The following is a 17,310-nucleotide window of genomic DNA, read 5'->3' as shown; positions in this document are numbered from 1 at the left end:
ATGCTTATGGCACGCCGTTTCTTTATTTATTGTCAAAAATAATGAACCTTGAGTAAAAAAAAATAATTTCATTTTAACAGAAACTATTATTATTTAGTTGAGAGTAAAAATAATAAATTAATTTTGTGTCTCGCCATAAAATTAATTAGAATAATTAATTGATATTAAATTCTGCCTCACAAAAATTTATTTCTATATCAAATTGAATACGTATTCTCTTTAAGACGAAATTTAAAATTTAAATATTTTTCCTATTAAATTATGTATTTTATAAAATTTTAAATTACTGACTTTTTGTCTCGTAAAAATTTATTAGTTTATCATATTAAATACATATTTGAAAAAGAAGAATTTTATAACCACACATAAAATTAATTCAAGATATATATGAAAGGATATTCTAAAAACGTGGAATTTATTTTTTGTCTATACATAATTTAATTCATTTTTATTATGTTATAAGAAAACAGTAATGCATTCTGATTCATCTTCGAAGTCTTAAGAATTGTACGAAAAAAATTGAACAATTACCAAGTGGTGCGTTAGCGTAAGTAGTAACGTCTTCGCTTCTCGCGCTGCTGGTATTTAACGTTCGATTCTTCGTGGGGGAATTATTTTTTTATAAGTTTTTCTATCCTTAACAAGGAGACGGTCAGTGAGTCCAACCTCAGATTTTTTCAATTTTGCACTAACGATATAAAATTTATTAAGAAATCAACATTATTACGCGAGTAATAAAGTTACTAATTATAAATTAAATAATATCCAATAATAACAAAAATTAATTTTTAATGTGCCGAAACGAGACATTTTTTAGGATGGTATTTACAGGATGAATTTGTAATTTAAGTAATAAATCTTCCTTTATTTGTGCAAGATGTAAAAAAATTTATTGCTTTTAATTTTTGTTGTAATAATTTTAATTTTTTTCTATATATAATTAGAAATTAGGAAATTATAACAATTTATATAACCTAAGGATAGAAAATATGATAAACTAATAAATTTTTACGAGACAAAAGTCAGTAATTTAAAATTTTATAAAATACATAATTTAATAGGAAAAATATTTAAATTTTAAATTTCGTCTTAAAGAGAATACGTATTCAATTTGATATAGAAATAAATTTTTGTGAGGCAAAGAATTTATATCAATTAATTATTCTAATTAATTTTATGGCGAGACACAAAATTAATTTATTATTTTTACTCTCAACTAAATAATAATAGTTTCTGTTAAAATGAATTATTTTTTTTTACTCAAGGTTCATTATTTTTGACAATAAATAAAGAAACGGCGTGCCATAAGCATCAAGATTCGATTTAAAAATGCCGCGCTTATACGCCGATATATATAGATATACAAAACGCTCGACACACGATGGCCAAGACGTAAATTCTGTCTACCGAATGAAAAAATAGAAAGAGAGAAACATCGGTTTTCTTTCTCACTCGCACTCGTATACAAAACGCTCGACGCTCGATGGCCAAGACGTAAAATTCTTGCTACCGAAAGAAAAAATATAAAAAGAGAAATATCAGAACGCACAACAATCGATGGCCAAGGACAATAATACTCGTTATCGCATGATAAATAAAAAGAGAGAAGTATTGGTTTGTTCTCTCACTCGCACTTTCATTCAAGACCGAGAGTCCCGAAGATTGCCGAAGATCCTTCGTTTGTGTATTAGTGCACACGGACGCTCGCACGCATACTAGCTCGCTCGCGTGTAAAACGCGACGGAGGGATAAGCTTGCTTTCTCCCACTCTTAAATTTTTTCCCATCTTCAATCCAATTTTATGCGCTTATTTTTGAAAATACGAAGATAACTCATAGAACATTTTTTTAGTATTTTTCAATTCTCTACAACTTTTGTTTGAAACTTTTTCGATTAAATGCCTAGATTCTAAGATAAGGCCATTTTTTACCCTTTTTTACCCTTTTTCTCAAAACCTCGGGATCAAATTTAATAAAATTAGCACCATTCGATTCAGCGTCGTCAACTTACCCTTAGGACAAAGATGCACGCGTTTGCCAGAGAATCTGGAAGTTAGGCCCGTGTTGACTGGCCTATATGGTAGGAATAAGAAAACGTACAAAGATCAAATATATTTCATGCTATATCTTGTAAACTATCTTTATTCATACGTCTTCTTTCTTCTATAAATTCGAGAAAATATGATCTCTAAACAAAAGAGAAGCGTATGTATGTGTGTGCGTGTGTGCTTGTTTGACAAAGTTATAACTTGCACGTTTATTTTTTAGATCACGTGGTTGAGGCGAAGGGACAGACAATTATTGACTGTTGGAACTAACAGGCATTCGGTCGATACTCGTTTTGCCGTACGTCATACGAATACTGATTGGGCACTTCAAATACAAATGGTCACTCCTGAAGACGAAGGGATTTACGAATGTCAGGTACATAGTTTACGTTATTTTATTTTATATTATTATATTAATTTTTAATCGAAATTTAACTTCAATACTATTTATTTTCTATGAAATTATATAACATTTTAACACTAACCTACCACACATCAAATCACCGCTTCCTGCAATTTGTGAAAATTCTGTAATTAAACAAACATAGAGTATAAACGCATTAAATCTACATTATTCACTTTTAAATAAAAAAGAAAATGTTGAGTTAACTAAGATCTCATTCTACATTAAGATATATGTTCTTTTTTTTTTAAGGAATAGGTATATATGAAGTGTCGATAGGTTTAGTGTTGAAATGATCCCTTCGATTAATGCGAGATGTCTTATAATTTTATATTAAAAAATTAAAGTTATATATAAATTTTCATTTCTATAGAAAGTAATATGATTTAACATTTTGATATTCCGTTGGCCGAAAATGTCAGGTAAATGTCAAATTAGTTTCTAAAGGTTTAATAATGGATGTACGAAGACAATGGACATTAACGTTTGCTTCATATTGTTGATCCAATAGTTAAGTATTGAATAGAACGGTTAATACCATTTCTATACGTTTTGGTACTGCTTAACTGATTGAAAAAGATCAAAATAAAAAGAAAATGATCTATTGTATCTTCTTCTTCTATTGTATCTATTATCCTAAAATGATACATAGTTATTTGAACGTGAAGTAAAAAAGAAGCTAAGATTAAGACGTTGTTGTAACATCGGTTGTATGTGCGAAAAGGTTGAAGGTTGGAAATTGTTAAAGAAAATTTGCTTGACAGGATGAAAATGAAATTATGTTTTGGCGTTTTCAGGTAACGTCACATCCCATACAACGTAGTTTCATACGCTTGAAAATCACGGAGGCGTATTCGATAATACCGGGTGCACCAGATTTACACGTGAAACAGGGCTCCAGTTTGCGCCTGGAGTGCCAACTTATAGCAGCTACGGAGTTGCCCCAGTACGTGTTCTGGTATCGTCAAGGGCGCATGATAAACTACGACGCCGAGCCTGGTGTTAATGTTGAGCTCACGAAGAGTGGCTCCATTTTGATGGTAAACAAAACGAAGCCGACGCACGGAGGTAACTACACGTGCAAGGCGAGTAACGCAAGACCGGCATACGTCATGGTTCATGTCATCGAAGGTAAAAATCTATTTTATTTTATTTTTATTAAAAAATAATCATTATTAATATCGATAAATAATCGATATAAGCTTTTCCGTGCATAACACTTTTTTTATTTGTTTATTTATTTATATTTATAATTATTATATATATTTTAATAGGAACGTACTATATGTGTGTTAAAATTTTAAATAATAAAAATAATATATATTTATACAATCTTTTGAAGTATATTAAATACAAAATTTTAATACACGTAATATACATCGATTTAGTTTTCTTATCAGTTTCTCAATTTTATAGAAAATATTTTCTTCCAACGTTATTTTAACAATTATTTTGACAAAAATTAATCATTTTTTAAAGTTCCAAAGCATTACGACTAGATACAATCTATTTTATAATAATAGATATTGTAAATGAAGTTATTTAATTGAAAGAAATTTGTTCTATTATAGTTTAGATTTCAATTAATTTTAATGTCTATGTTCTTTTCGAATAACGAACACGCTAGATCGAGCAGAAAAGATAAAACAGATGGAAAAAAGAGATAAGAAAAAGAAATGAGTTTCTTTTACGTGAGCAAACTTTCGAGTAATTCTTTTGGTTTTAGTCTCATTGAGTATCTTACGACTTTGGCATTGCTCGAGTTCGTTTAAAATGTACTTTCTAAGACGAAATGGAAGAAAGTACCTACTTCCTTATCCTTTTCGTTAATTTGACGATTTCTTTTTGGTTCTGTCGAACGATCTTTCCTGAATGAGAAATTGTTGGAAGTACCATGAGAAATTTTAAAACGTGCCTTTCATTAAAGCATCCCTCTTAAAGGTATTCTTATCTACAAAAAGTTACATCAAATTAAGCGTTTTCTAACATAAAAGTATTTTAATATTTTTTTTAAAGACAATTAGATTATACTGTACTGTTGTCTACCATTATAGTACAAAAATCAATATTGTAGGGTATATTCTAATCAACTATTATTAGATTTATTATAACAGGAAAAAAAAAATATTTATAAAATAAAATAAAATAGTATACACCAGTTATCCTAGAATCGTATATATATATACTCAATATTATAGCAAGATAATTATATTTTACTCAATTGTATTATATATTTAAAAACAAATAAGAAATAACCTTGATAAGAATTAATTAATCTGCAACTTAGAAAATTTTAATTATCAAACACACCATTCAAAAAACTTCTCGATATACTTTAACAAATTTCTAACAAAAATAAAATGATAAAAATTAGCATAAAAAGAACAAAAAGAAAAAAATTGAAAAACCGTGTTTTAAAATTTACCATCGTAGTGATACAAAGAAAAAAGAAAAATCAACGATAAAAGTATTAAAGGTTCGTAAAAATTTAACCGATAACTTTCTAATCTCGTTAAATAGAAGAGGAAAAGCCAGCAGCAATGCACGGTGGCGACAGGAGGAACCTCAGTCCAGCAATTTTGGCGAGCAACTTTCTGGTATCCCTACTTGCAGCCGTCAGCTGGAGGATACCGAATTTCACGAACCTCTACCCGACGTGAATCATCGACTACGAAGTTTTGCCGGCCAGGAACACCGGCACCAACAACTCGTTTCGCGGTGACGGCCATATTTGTCTATCAAATCCGCACGACCCATCCCCGTTAATAAAATCCGACACGAAAACTCATCATCATATTCTCACATCGGATTTTTAGAGCGCGTTGCGTCGATACGATTAAACCTGTTCTTCTCTAAACAAACACACACGCACACACACACACACACAAACAGCAAACAAACATACACGCACACGCACTCACGTAAATCTTCCCATTGTCAAGAACGTCTTTAATCAAAAGAAAAAGAAATATCAGATATTGATTTTCTTTCGAATGAAAAATTTTGGGCAATAAAAAAAAAGAAAAGGAAAAAAAGAGCGAGAGAAAGAGAGAGAGAAAAATTGTTTATTAATTTTTTGCTTATGTTTTATCGAAGGAAAAATTATATTCTTATTCCATAATGGTGTGTCCTGTTTTTTCTTTATTTTCCGAGTAATTTCATGAATTAAATATTATCAAATTAAAAATTTAAAAAACGATTACTATTCGGTAAGAATGATAAAGTCAAATTGAAGAAGAACAAACATTAGACTTGTTACCACACTTTGAAAACTTGAAACATTTTAAGTAAATTTTGCGATATTTAATAAACACCTTATAAATAATCAAAATGTGATAACATTTTTTTTGCGATATTCTGTATATATATCTCTCTTTCTCATGTTCCTATTTTGTCTACTTGTTTTTCCTTTCCTCGATACAAATTTTCAAATTATTTTCCAAACGTTTTCCTTTAAAAAAAAAATACGCCATGCATACATACATACATATATACATACATACATACATATATAAATACATACATACACACACATACTAACAAACAAATATATTCATTGTATTCTTGTACGCGCTCATAGTCGGACGAAATATCATCCTTCGTTTTTTGGAATTGACTTAGGGATCGTACGGTAGGATACGTTTTACTCTTAACATAACTTCTAATACGAGAAACATAAAAAAGGGTACTAACCATACATAACAGAGTGGAATGTAATACGTTTTCCACATACTACATACTACCTACTACTACTACTAACTACTACTAACTACTGCTATACTACTACTATTATTACTACTACTATTCTATTACTACTACTAGACCACAATGTACAGAGAATGGATCGTGCGGGCAAAACAATAGTCTTTCTCTTTTTCGAACAAAATTCGAGATAAAAAAAATAAATTCATCAAAAAAAAAAAATATATATATATATAAGAGAATAGTAAAAGAAGGACGATTTTTTCAAGAAAAATTGGAAGACGTTACTAGTTCGAAACGAGCTATCGTATACATATACAAAAATATATGTATGTACACTTAACAACACATATGCTCGTGTTTGAACAGACACGCTTGCGCAGTTCGTTAGTATCCTTTCTTGTGTGTGATATCGGCAAATCGTTTTCTTCGTACGTGCATTCAATAGTTATGTAAGTATTCGTTATCAAGAAACAATATACATACACATACACAATTAAACATAACATTGTCGTGTAAAATCGATACATACATAATTACACACATTTATTAATTGTAAACATTTGCGTACATTGTATGTAAAATAAAAGAAAAAGAAAGAAAAGAAAAGAAAAAAAAAAAAGAAAAAAAATACAAAAATAAAAATGGCGAAGGAAATGGATGAAGGAGAAGAAAAAGGGGGAGAAAAAAAAATTACATAGGGGTCATATTATAAGTATATACATACAGAATACATTTCGTCGTCATGTACGTACACACATAAACACACATACTCACAGAGGACACGTATTACATAGGATATACTATGTATGTATGTACGTAACAAAAAATGTGTACGTGTGCGAGCTGAACGAGCGCCGTTGTCATTTTTCATGCCGTTTAAATTCAATCTTTTCATTATCTCGTCGTCGTAATCATCATCATCATCATCATCATCATCACCATCATCAACAACGTCATCGTCATCATCATTATCATTATCATCATCGTCATCGTAGTAATTGTTCTTCCTTCAATTGTCCTTCTAATTACGATCGTTCGATCATCGATCGTATTCGACGTCGAGATAATCATATTTTTCACGCGACGCACGAGAAAGAAAAAAATAAAGTCAAACAAAACAAACGCACATGATCTCTTATCGTCTCTTTCTTTAATTTTATTCTCTCTTTTTTTCCTTTTTTTTCTTTAACCCTTTGAACGCAGAGCGCGGCTAACGATTGTAATCGACTGCGAACGGAATGATTTTTCTGTTAATGTTTAACTATTTTGATTAAATAAATGAAAAAAAGGAAAAACAAGCGCATATATGCGTCCTTAGTCAACGCGAATTGCTTTCATTGGACGCATATATGCGTCCATAGCACTCAAAGGGTTAAATATTTTCTATTAAATTTTACATTACATGTAACATTGATTATTTTCTGACGTGTGCGCATACGATGTATATGAAATCATTGACCGAATGAATTGATTATTGCTGTTTTTTTTCTTTTTCTTTTTTTATTTATTTAAAAAAATTAATCATGCTAAGAGAAAGAGAAAAAAATTAGAAGGCCTCTCGTAACGTCATAACGACGATCGTGCGTCACGTGTGTCGACCGATATTTATCTTCGTATGTGAAAATTAATGTAAATACCAGGGCCGAAATAATTGAACCTACACAAAACTAATATAAATAAAACATTAATCGTCAATCCTTTCGTTTCGTTTAAGTTTCAATTAATTGATATTACCTTATAAATAAATATACGCGACTGTATAAATAGAAGATAAAAAAAAAAAAACAAAGTAAAAATCAAACAAAACAAAATATTTTACAGAGAAAAATGAAATGGAAAAATGCAAAGAGAGAGGAATGAGAAAATCGGTAAGTAAAGAGAATTGTTTATTTCGCTTTGAAATGGAGGCTCGAGCGTGAATACGATGGGTTTTCTCTTTTTTTTTTCTTTTTTTCTTTTTTTAATAGGAATCACAAGTGGAAACATCTCTCGAATGCTTCTTTGAAATTAATACAAAAATAAACGCAAACGTTAATATTCTAAAGAGGTAAAGATAAATATAAACAAGTAGTATAAAGAAACGAGATTAAGGCGGTAATGGTTTAAGGTTTTCCCTCGAGCAATTAATGTAATAAAAATTCAATTAGATCGTAACGGGTAGATAGCAAAACGGGTCGTCGATCGACATTAAATTATGAGAATTCCCGGAGGGTTTGGCCGTAGTTGTCCGTCGATTTATGAAAATGTTGACAAAAGAAACGGGTCGGACGAAATAAAAAGAACAAAATATATATATATATATACATGTAAGCGAGAGTAGGCAATTAGTGTAATAAGAAGTCGATTAGTCGATTTAAAAGAACAGGACTAATCAATAAGGGTGGCTTTGTACTAGGGTAACAAAAAACATATTCATTTTTTTATCTCTTTTTTTTTTCTTCCCTTTTTCTCTACGTCTTATAAAAAAATGTAACTTTTTTTTCCTTCCTTCCTTCCTTTTTGTTGATGGAAACGCAAGAAGAGACACGAGTCTTGAATTTCTTCTTCTCGACTCAACGTCGTTTCATTATCCTCCTCTTCCTCCTCCTCCTTCTTCTCCACCCCTCCGGTAACCAGCCTCACGGAAAACTTTTTCGCGATAAAAGTCTCTCGTCCGGGAAGTCTTTCGACGAGTTGGCTTAATTGAAACACCGTTGGAATGAAATGGGTTTGCTTTGGGTACCGTATACCTTGTGTTCTTTCATCGTTATTCGCATTTAGATTTTCGATAAGATATTTACATGTGTATATATATATATGTACTTACGTGGATCGTATTCTAATCCTGTATTACATATATCGTATAAATATAAATAAGTTGACGATCGTATACGTATCGTTTTTATCAGTATAATACTGGTTTTTGGTCATTGGTCATTGGTTTATTGTGAAATTTAATAAGCACAGTTTAGGAAATTCTAAAAAATAAATTAATTGAAAGTAAAAATAGGAGAATATATATATAACTAATTAATTATTAGCTATACATTAACTATTAGCATCCAAATATTTCCATTATTTGTTGTAATATAGAAAATTGTTATATAAAAAACTTATATGGTATGAAGAGGTACATAAAGTAGTTTAAATATTTTTTGCGCGGGTGGACGCGTAAAGAAGTTTTTAAGATCTTAAGATTTTTTTAAATGGATTCACTATTTATTTTAAATGGATTTATTATAACATTTTTCTATATTATAACAAATAACGGAAATATTTAGGTGCTAATAGTAGGTGGACCACCCTGTATATATGTTACAGTCAATGTATTACAATGTATACAATGTTCAGAAGGATATGATCAATCTATAAAATGTGCTTCAATTGCACGTCAGGTCTTGTCGGAGTTTTTACAGGTTTGTGTTAGGGTTTTTTTAATGGTTTTTTCCAAGATTTTGTTGATGGTTTTTATCAGGCTTCTTTTTACGTAGAAAAAACAAACACGTAGAAGCGTATATGATTTAAATCGATGATCGTTTATTTAAAATAAGAAAAGTCCTGTTTTTAACTCATTATTTCTTACAAAATATATACACTTTCTGTCTCTTTCTATTTTTGTGATAATAGATGTGAGAACGATAATAATCGAAAGGAAACCTCTATTAGAATTTTATTTTTATTATCATTATTTTCAACGTAGTACGCGGAGAAACATGTGGAAGATAAAAGGAAAAAATATATGTATGTATATAGAGAGAGAGAGAAAGTTAGAGACAATTTCATTGTATGCCATGAAGTCATTTTAACCGCTGCCTGTCGCGTTTTGTGATAGAAAAAGCTCCGATGGATAAACGTAATGAACGTACATCGAAGAGAGTAACGAGGAATAGAAAGAAACGTCGATATTACTGATTGACAGTATACTGGAGCGTATTTTATATGCATTATTTTACGTCATTTATTGAACACTTTAATTCCTTTTAACGAGGATTCAATAGTTGTTCTCAATTAATTTTTACGATTTTTATTCTAATTTATTATTAGGTCTCTAACAAGGATAAAAGTAAAATTAAACTAAGTATTTTAGTATATCTAATCAAAATATGATTATTCATCTAATACTGAAACCAAAAAATAATCGTATTACGAGTTAATTAAGATCAATGAAATAACAAGTGAGAAAACAGTTACAAACTTTTTTGATAATTAAATTTAAAAAGAAAGAGAAAAAAAAAGAAATACATTTTCATCAGAGAATCAGTTTAATTGTAATCAACATTTATTTAAAATTCTGAAAAGTATATGTGAAAAATAATTAAAAAAAAATGTTAAATAGTATAAGTTGTGTTAGGTTATCGCAGTAATAATTTCAACAAATATTCTTTTACCAGCTCATCAGAGATACGCTGCACACTGTGTATATGTGTACATATATTACATAGTAGCTTTAATGAAAGATCTCATTTACGATTTGAACGTTTGTAAATATGGCATTAAAGAGACACGAAAGCTTTTCCTAAATGTGTATCGGTTCTATTATGTTGCATACGACAAGTGGAGTTTGAAATTCCTGATCCATGCGGAGACCTACATTAGCGTGCATAACAGGTAAGCTTCTTATCGTTACACGTAAATCCTGGTAGGAGAGCTTTACCAAATTGAGACTACGTACCATAGGAAAAGCGAAGAAAGGAGATGCGACACGACGACGTAAGAAACCCTTGCCCTTACTCGTCAAACTTTATCGTCACTGACAAGGTAAATCTACGAAAATACATCCTTCACAAGATTCAATATACCTTTTCCTAACTTTCTAGCTTCTCAAGAATTTCAATAAGAAGATAAATAAAATCTACATTCGAAGGAAAAAAAAGAAGTGATAAATATTTTTTTAATCGGAAAAATTTAAGATTTATTCGAACAATTAATTATTTTTATATAACTATTTTAAAAATAAATAATTAATATTTATGATAAAAACCAGGTTGCAATTATAGCGATTAATATTATACGTATTGTTTAAAGAATTGTGAGTAGTTTAGTTATAATATATTTAATTTTATCCCGTTAACAACTATCACCGTGATCAACTGTGCATTTGAAATAAACTATCTAACCATATCTATATCAATTTATATACATATTTTTATACAAAATACTCGTATATTTATTTTTACAACATATTTAAAATAAAATATTAACTATTGTTTAATACTGACTAAATAAATAAAAGTATACAGCAAGTGTTCGTAATAGCAACAAGTTTTAGAGTTAATTATTTTATTCTATTAAATATTTCTAAGTAAGTTTTCTTCTTTCCTATCATTACCAATTCATTTTCCGTTCTATATAAAACACTTACCAATAGTAACACAATAAAGAAGAAACTTACAGATTTATCTAGACTCGACTTGATTCAATTTCTCACCTCTTCCTCTGTATCCTTATTCTCTCAACGCTACTTTTGTAAAATGCATGGAACTAATTTTAATTCCAAGTTGTTGGAATCTTTAGCAAGGGTAAGAAAATTCAGGAAAATTTCACCGAGTCTTTTCGATTTCCTAAAGGCAACGGTTACAATTTAATTTTAACAATATTTTATGCATCAATCTTCATTGAATTATTCTTTTTTTGTATTCTTAAATATCGATTTTTGAAAATAATGCGGATATCGATAGATTACATCGACTGCCTTATTTAAAGAAAAAAAAAAAGAAAGAAAAAAAGAAGAAACATAGAAGAAAAGGTTAATGATAAGAGTTTTCACGTTTTCGTGTTCGTTCGAATTTGGGAGGAGTTTTGGTATACCTTCGAAGAAGTTTGGCAAATCGTAGGAAAAGTTAAGGTGAAACTTTGGCAATAAACGTGTTCCTTCCTTTTTATCATTCCTCCCTTTTCACATTGCGGAACGTACGTTTGATAAACCGACGTTTTGATAAGTTCGTACGTTTCAAGTAAAGTATTCACCTTAGACATATCAGATAACTCGAATGCTACCAACATAGACACACATATTTACATACATGCATACATGAATTCCATTAGTTTTCGAGAAATTCAGAATACGTGTTACGTAGTTGTTGAAATTCATTTTCGTTTTATTTGTAATAAAAGAAAAAAAAAATTCGAGCTCCGATGAAAGGCTAATTAACTCGAAGTAAACTGAAAAGTTAGTTAACAAGCTCTTGCCCTTTTACAAATATACTGAGTGAAAGAAAGAGAAAAAAATAATAAAAGTTAGAGAAATATTAAAGGGTAGAGATGATGACAGAACGTAGAAATGTATATTTATATCATTAACGATTACAATTTCGTTGTATAAATGATATAATTAGAAATTCATCAATGGAGGTAATTATCAAGTAAATTCGAAAATTCGTAGAAATGAGAGAAGTTAACGGCTCAGCAGAAAGGCAACGCTCGATCGAATTCTTCGTGATTACCTGCGATCCAATTAAATTTTCGATCCTCGTGATTCGTCATGTCCTGTTACATAACTTCTATCAGGTTGTCTCTGTTTCTACCCAATATCCAGAAAATTCTATGTATACATGGTGAACCAAATGTAAATGGAAATGTAAAAATGTCCACTTTTATTATAAATTTAATATTTATAAATCTTATTATAAATAATATATATATATTTTCTTTTGTTAAATATATAAAAAAAAGATTTTTAGAAAAATATATAAATAATATAAAATACTATAAAGAGTATATATACACTTTTTGGACTGATGTTAATTAGATATTTTTTAATTGTAATTTTAAATATGGAACCTCTTTTCTAATCATTTCGTATATAGAATGAATTATTTTTAGACATGAATTTGTAAATATCAGATAGTTTCATCCTATTTTTACGTAGCAATACCCAACTACTGTAAAAGCGAAAACATCTTCTACATTTAACACGATTTCTCGGTTAACGATTCATTGATTATTATTCATCTACGTCTCTCTAGTAAATTCGATTTACAATTAGACGGATCATGGATATTCCGGCATCACTTTACTATACTGACGATTTAACGAGAGAGTAACTCAATTAAATAATGAATTTGTTTTCGCTTGGATAATGAATAATGATGAAATTTTCATCAACTTATTTTGAAATTATTAATATGAGTGCTTGTTTATTCAGCTAAATATTTAATATTTCATACTAGGTTGAGCGAATTGATCATTGAAACACACACACACACACACACAAGGTTAAATATTTTATTATATTTAAAATAAAAAACATACTACATGAAGAGTTTTCTTTCATTTTTATTTTCCTGCTTATATACTTTGAAATATTTTATATTAAAATAAACAACGTTATTATTTTAATATTTCTGATAAAATTAACACGATAACGAGGATTATCGATAACCAACACTAAGTTTGCTTCTATTGCCGTGGGGGGTCCACCGCGGTGACCTATCCAATATTATAAATGCATGTTACATGATTACACACTTCAACCAAAATTGTATTGAAGCCCACGAGCAATTAATGCGAATTATATTTTTATTTATAAATAATATATTTCAATGAAATCATATGGTAACAGAAATCTTGTATCGATATTGATGAATATATATATTTTATTAGTTATATCTTATATATAAAATATAATAAAATCGTATCCAATGTGAATTGTTTAACAATGCTCGAAGAAGTTAATCGTAGAAATGCATTCGTGAGAGATATACATAACACAATTGAACTTACTGGTATAGATGAGCTTTGTCATGAAGTATGCAAATATCCTTCCGACATAAGATCTAAGGTTCCACGTTCGGTGTTGTGAGCATCAAGGTAGATAGAAATAAACGGGACGATCGTAAGCATGACAACATAAATAGCGAATCCTCTCCTTTGGAATTGGAACTCCAACCGAGAGAGAGAGAGAGAGAGGGAGAGAGAGAGAGAGATTCAAAGGACATATTTGTCCTAAGGCACGCAACAAGCCAGCACTTTATGGCTGAAAGATGTCTCGTATTACCGCAAACTGCCAACTTGCTTTAAGGTCAAAGTAACTAGGAAGACACGCGAGCTTCCGTTGATGTTTAAGATCGTTTATGGTAACTGTTAAGATGATTAGCGTTAATTTAATCCTCAAATATCTGCTTTTTTCTTAAAAACATCTAAACTATGATCAAACTTTTATGTAAATTAATTTAGATTTCCAAAATACTTTTGAAATTTATTTTTTGATACTATAATAAACGAAGAATTCTATATTTATATAATAGTTCGTCTATGGTAAATGTGTAGAGAACGTAGTTTTTCAATTTTGGCTACTAATTTCATTGTCTCGTTTAAATTCAATCGGATAAATTTCGAAATTTCACTGATATATTTGGATGATATTGAAGTAACTATTTTTTAAAGATATCTACATCGATATTGTATGCGATGAAAACAGAGTTAAACTTTTTCCAATTCTAACACTCATTCCGAATACTGTTGTATCGCTTTAATCAAGTTAAAGATATATATAAGTTAATTTTATATTCTCAGCAAATATCGTTCAGACGATCATTAAAGAGTTAATTTATTACCAATAGAGGATTTTTGATCGGTGTATGTGGTGAATACAATTTTAGTCAATTAAAAATAAAAAAGGAAAAAATAAAACCGTACAAATAAATTAATCCTAATATCAAAAAGATTTGAAGAAATTATTATCATGTATTTAAAATAAATAATAAAAAATTCAAAAGTTTGATCATTTTTACGCAATCATCAGAATGTTTATCTATAAAAATAGTATTGACAAAATTATTCATGCCTAATATATATATATATATATATTGTTATTTTAATTCAACATTAGTGTTCCTTGAATTTTTGTAGAAATAAAACTTTTTAAGTTCGTTTAATAAACGTAAGAAATATTTTGGTATTTCGTTAAAAATGCATTATTCGTTGATTATCTTGAACATGATCGAAAGAGTCAGTGGTTGGATATAAACGAGTATCAAGGTTGAACGATTTTGCTCGTCAGTGATCGCCGATATCGGAAGCTTTTTATAGAGACTCTGGGAAGCAATTTTCATCGTGAATCGCGTACGCCTTCGGTATAAACCTGGTCACAATCAGTGCCACTGACAGAAATAAATGGATGTATGGGGATAAGCTATCGGCGAGAGAAGTAGTTTTCGTTTCAATTCAGCAGAGAATCGTTACTGTCCGCTCAATCTGTCCTCGGAAATCGTGAGTACGACGAGGAGTATATGTGTAGAAAATACACACGTTCATAGTTACATCAACGTCTACGTGTATGGGATATTTGTGTTCACCTGATCGGACGTGCGTCGACTTAAAGTGCGTCATCTTTCTTCCAGTTTCTTTATTTTTTCATGTCAAACATTGATAGAATTCCCTTTTCTAATTTTTGTTTTTATTTTCTTTTCTTTTTTATTTTATTTTTACTTTTACCGATTCTCTTAAAATAATAAAAATAATTTAATTAGGAAAAGTTTGTTAATTTTATTTACAATATTTATGAAAAAAAATAAATTTGTTTTCAGCTATTCCCGTATAGAAATATATATATTTTTATAAATTTAAATTCGTAATATATAAATTATATTTAAAGAAATATATTAAAATAGAGAAAATGTATATTAACCTCGATATATATCTATTTTAATATATAAATGTAATATAATCTTATTATAGACAATATATATACATATATATCTTATATATTTTAAAAACTAATATCAATTGTCTCCTACACGAATAATTTGAATAATTTTAACTAGATCGTTAAAGATTTTAAATTCTTTCACGATAAAATCATACAAAAAAAAATATAAAAAGTAAAAAAGAAACTAGGAGAAAGAGAATAGATGTAGGAAATGTCACTAAAAGAAGCTATATTTGTATCGGATGAGAGGTAAATCTTTCTTTCTTTCCTTTTTCTTTTTCTCTCTTTCCCTCTTTCTCTTTTTCTCACTTTTCCAAAGACTTTTTCTAAAAGCTTTTTCTCTGGAATACTTTGTTTCACATTTTCTCACTTCCTTTTGCTCCTTTTCTTCTCTCATTCTTGATCCTCTCTCTTTCCTATCTCTTTTTTTTTATTTTTTTATTTTTATTTTTTTTTCTATCTTTATTGTGCACTCGAAAAGCGTCCTTCCGCTTTCGTCAAAGCTTCTTTCATTTGGACTTTCAGTCAGAAGTGAGTTACTCCCGTTAAATCGCCCGCGGTCAAACTTCTCTCGGAATCTGTATACTCTTATACGTGTGGATAACATGCACTAATACATGAAGAACACTTTATGCGCCTGTGTGAGACATTATATCTTGAATCATACATTTGAAAAAAGAAAAAATAATCCCACGTGATGTATTACTAAAATAAGTCGAATATAAAAAAAGAAAAAAGATAAAAAAGAAACATCACAAGTAAGTTATTGACGTACGTTAAAAACAAAAAAAAAAACAAAAATTCGTATAACAATATTTAACAGTAATAATAATTGTTAACAATATGAATAATTCTTTAAATCATCTTTATTTCCATACGAGATTCTGGACAAATTAATAGAAATATTTTGCCAAGAAATTACGATAACCTAGTCTATCGAACTTTTGATATGATATAAATGAAAAGAAGATGGAAAAAGGGAAGAAAACATAGAAACGGTAAGAAAATGTGGAGAAAAAAAGAAGAGAAAGAAAAAAAAAGCAAAGTTGGCTAAGTCAGTCGGAAGGTTGGTCGTTGGCGAGCATTCAGAAGATGGTAGCCGAGCTTGGTTAGACTGGAAAGTGGGATGACTCGTGATGAGCCGAGTAGTTCAGAAAGGATCTTTTTTTTTTCTTTTTCTATCCTCTCCATCTCTCTCTCTTTCTCTCTCTCTTTCTGACGCCCTTTTATTTAATTAGAAACCCAGACAAGTAGCAGCGAAGAAGAAAAGTCATTTTCGCGGTAGACGTAGTGTTGTTCGAGTTCGTCATTCAAAGGATAAAAACGAACTCGGTAATTGAGTCCTTGCAGCTTAATAAAAAGGATTGACTTAAAAATTGAAAGGGTTATAGGAAGAAAGAGTTAAAAAAAGGTGAAAGGAGAGGGGAGGTAGGGAATAGCGAGCCCTTAATAGCTTTGATCTTTCACGTCCGAAAGTTTGTAAAAAATGAATACACACACACACACAGACATATCAAGAGAGAGAGT

General features: G+C 29.6%; 1 protein-coding gene and 1 long non-coding RNA gene across 7 annotated transcripts in view; both read left to right on the top strand.

Annotated features, from left to right (window-relative positions):
- The window catches only part of LOC122523543 (hemicentin-2-like), a 73,991-nt gene extending 68,582 nt beyond the window's left edge, over positions 1 to 5,409 (top strand). For all 4 annotated transcript variants that reach the window (XM_043645363.1, XM_043645365.1, XM_043645362.1 and 1 more), the window contains 3 exons: positions 2,268 to 2,423; positions 3,248 to 3,581; positions 4,971 to 5,409. In XM_043645363.1, the coding sequence (XP_043501298.1) occupies positions 2,268 to 2,423; positions 3,248 to 3,581; positions 4,971 to 5,110 (630 nt within the window). In that variant the 3' untranslated portion in view covers positions 5,111 to 5,409. The remainder of the gene's footprint in view (positions 1 to 2,267; positions 2,424 to 3,247; positions 3,582 to 4,970) is intronic.
- Positions 5,410 to 15,211: 9,802 nt separating this feature from the next.
- LOC122522914 lies at positions 15,212 to 16,775 on the top strand. Of its 3 annotated transcripts, none has more exons than XR_006305202.1 (3): positions 15,212 to 15,455; positions 16,265 to 16,541; positions 16,665 to 16,775. It is a non-coding gene; the product is annotated as an uncharacterized LOC122522914 (long non-coding RNA). The 3 variants fall into 3 exon arrangements; XR_006305204.1 differs by having other exon boundaries at positions 15,215 to 15,455; positions 16,309 to 16,541; XR_006305203.1 differs by lacking the exon at positions 15,212 to 15,455 and adding an exon at positions 15,897 to 16,032 and having other exon boundaries at positions 16,309 to 16,541.
- Positions 16,776 to 17,310: the final 535 nt, after the last annotated feature.

Source organism: Polistes fuscatus, unplaced genomic scaffold, assembly GCF_010416935.1.
Source record: "Polistes fuscatus isolate 324 unplaced genomic scaffold, CU_Pfus_HIC Scaffold6, whole genome shotgun sequence".
Lineage (NCBI taxonomy): Eukaryota > Metazoa > Arthropoda > Insecta > Hymenoptera > Vespidae > Polistes > Polistes fuscatus.
Note: the sequence above shows the minus strand (reverse complement) of the source record. Positions and strands in the feature narration are given on the sequence as shown.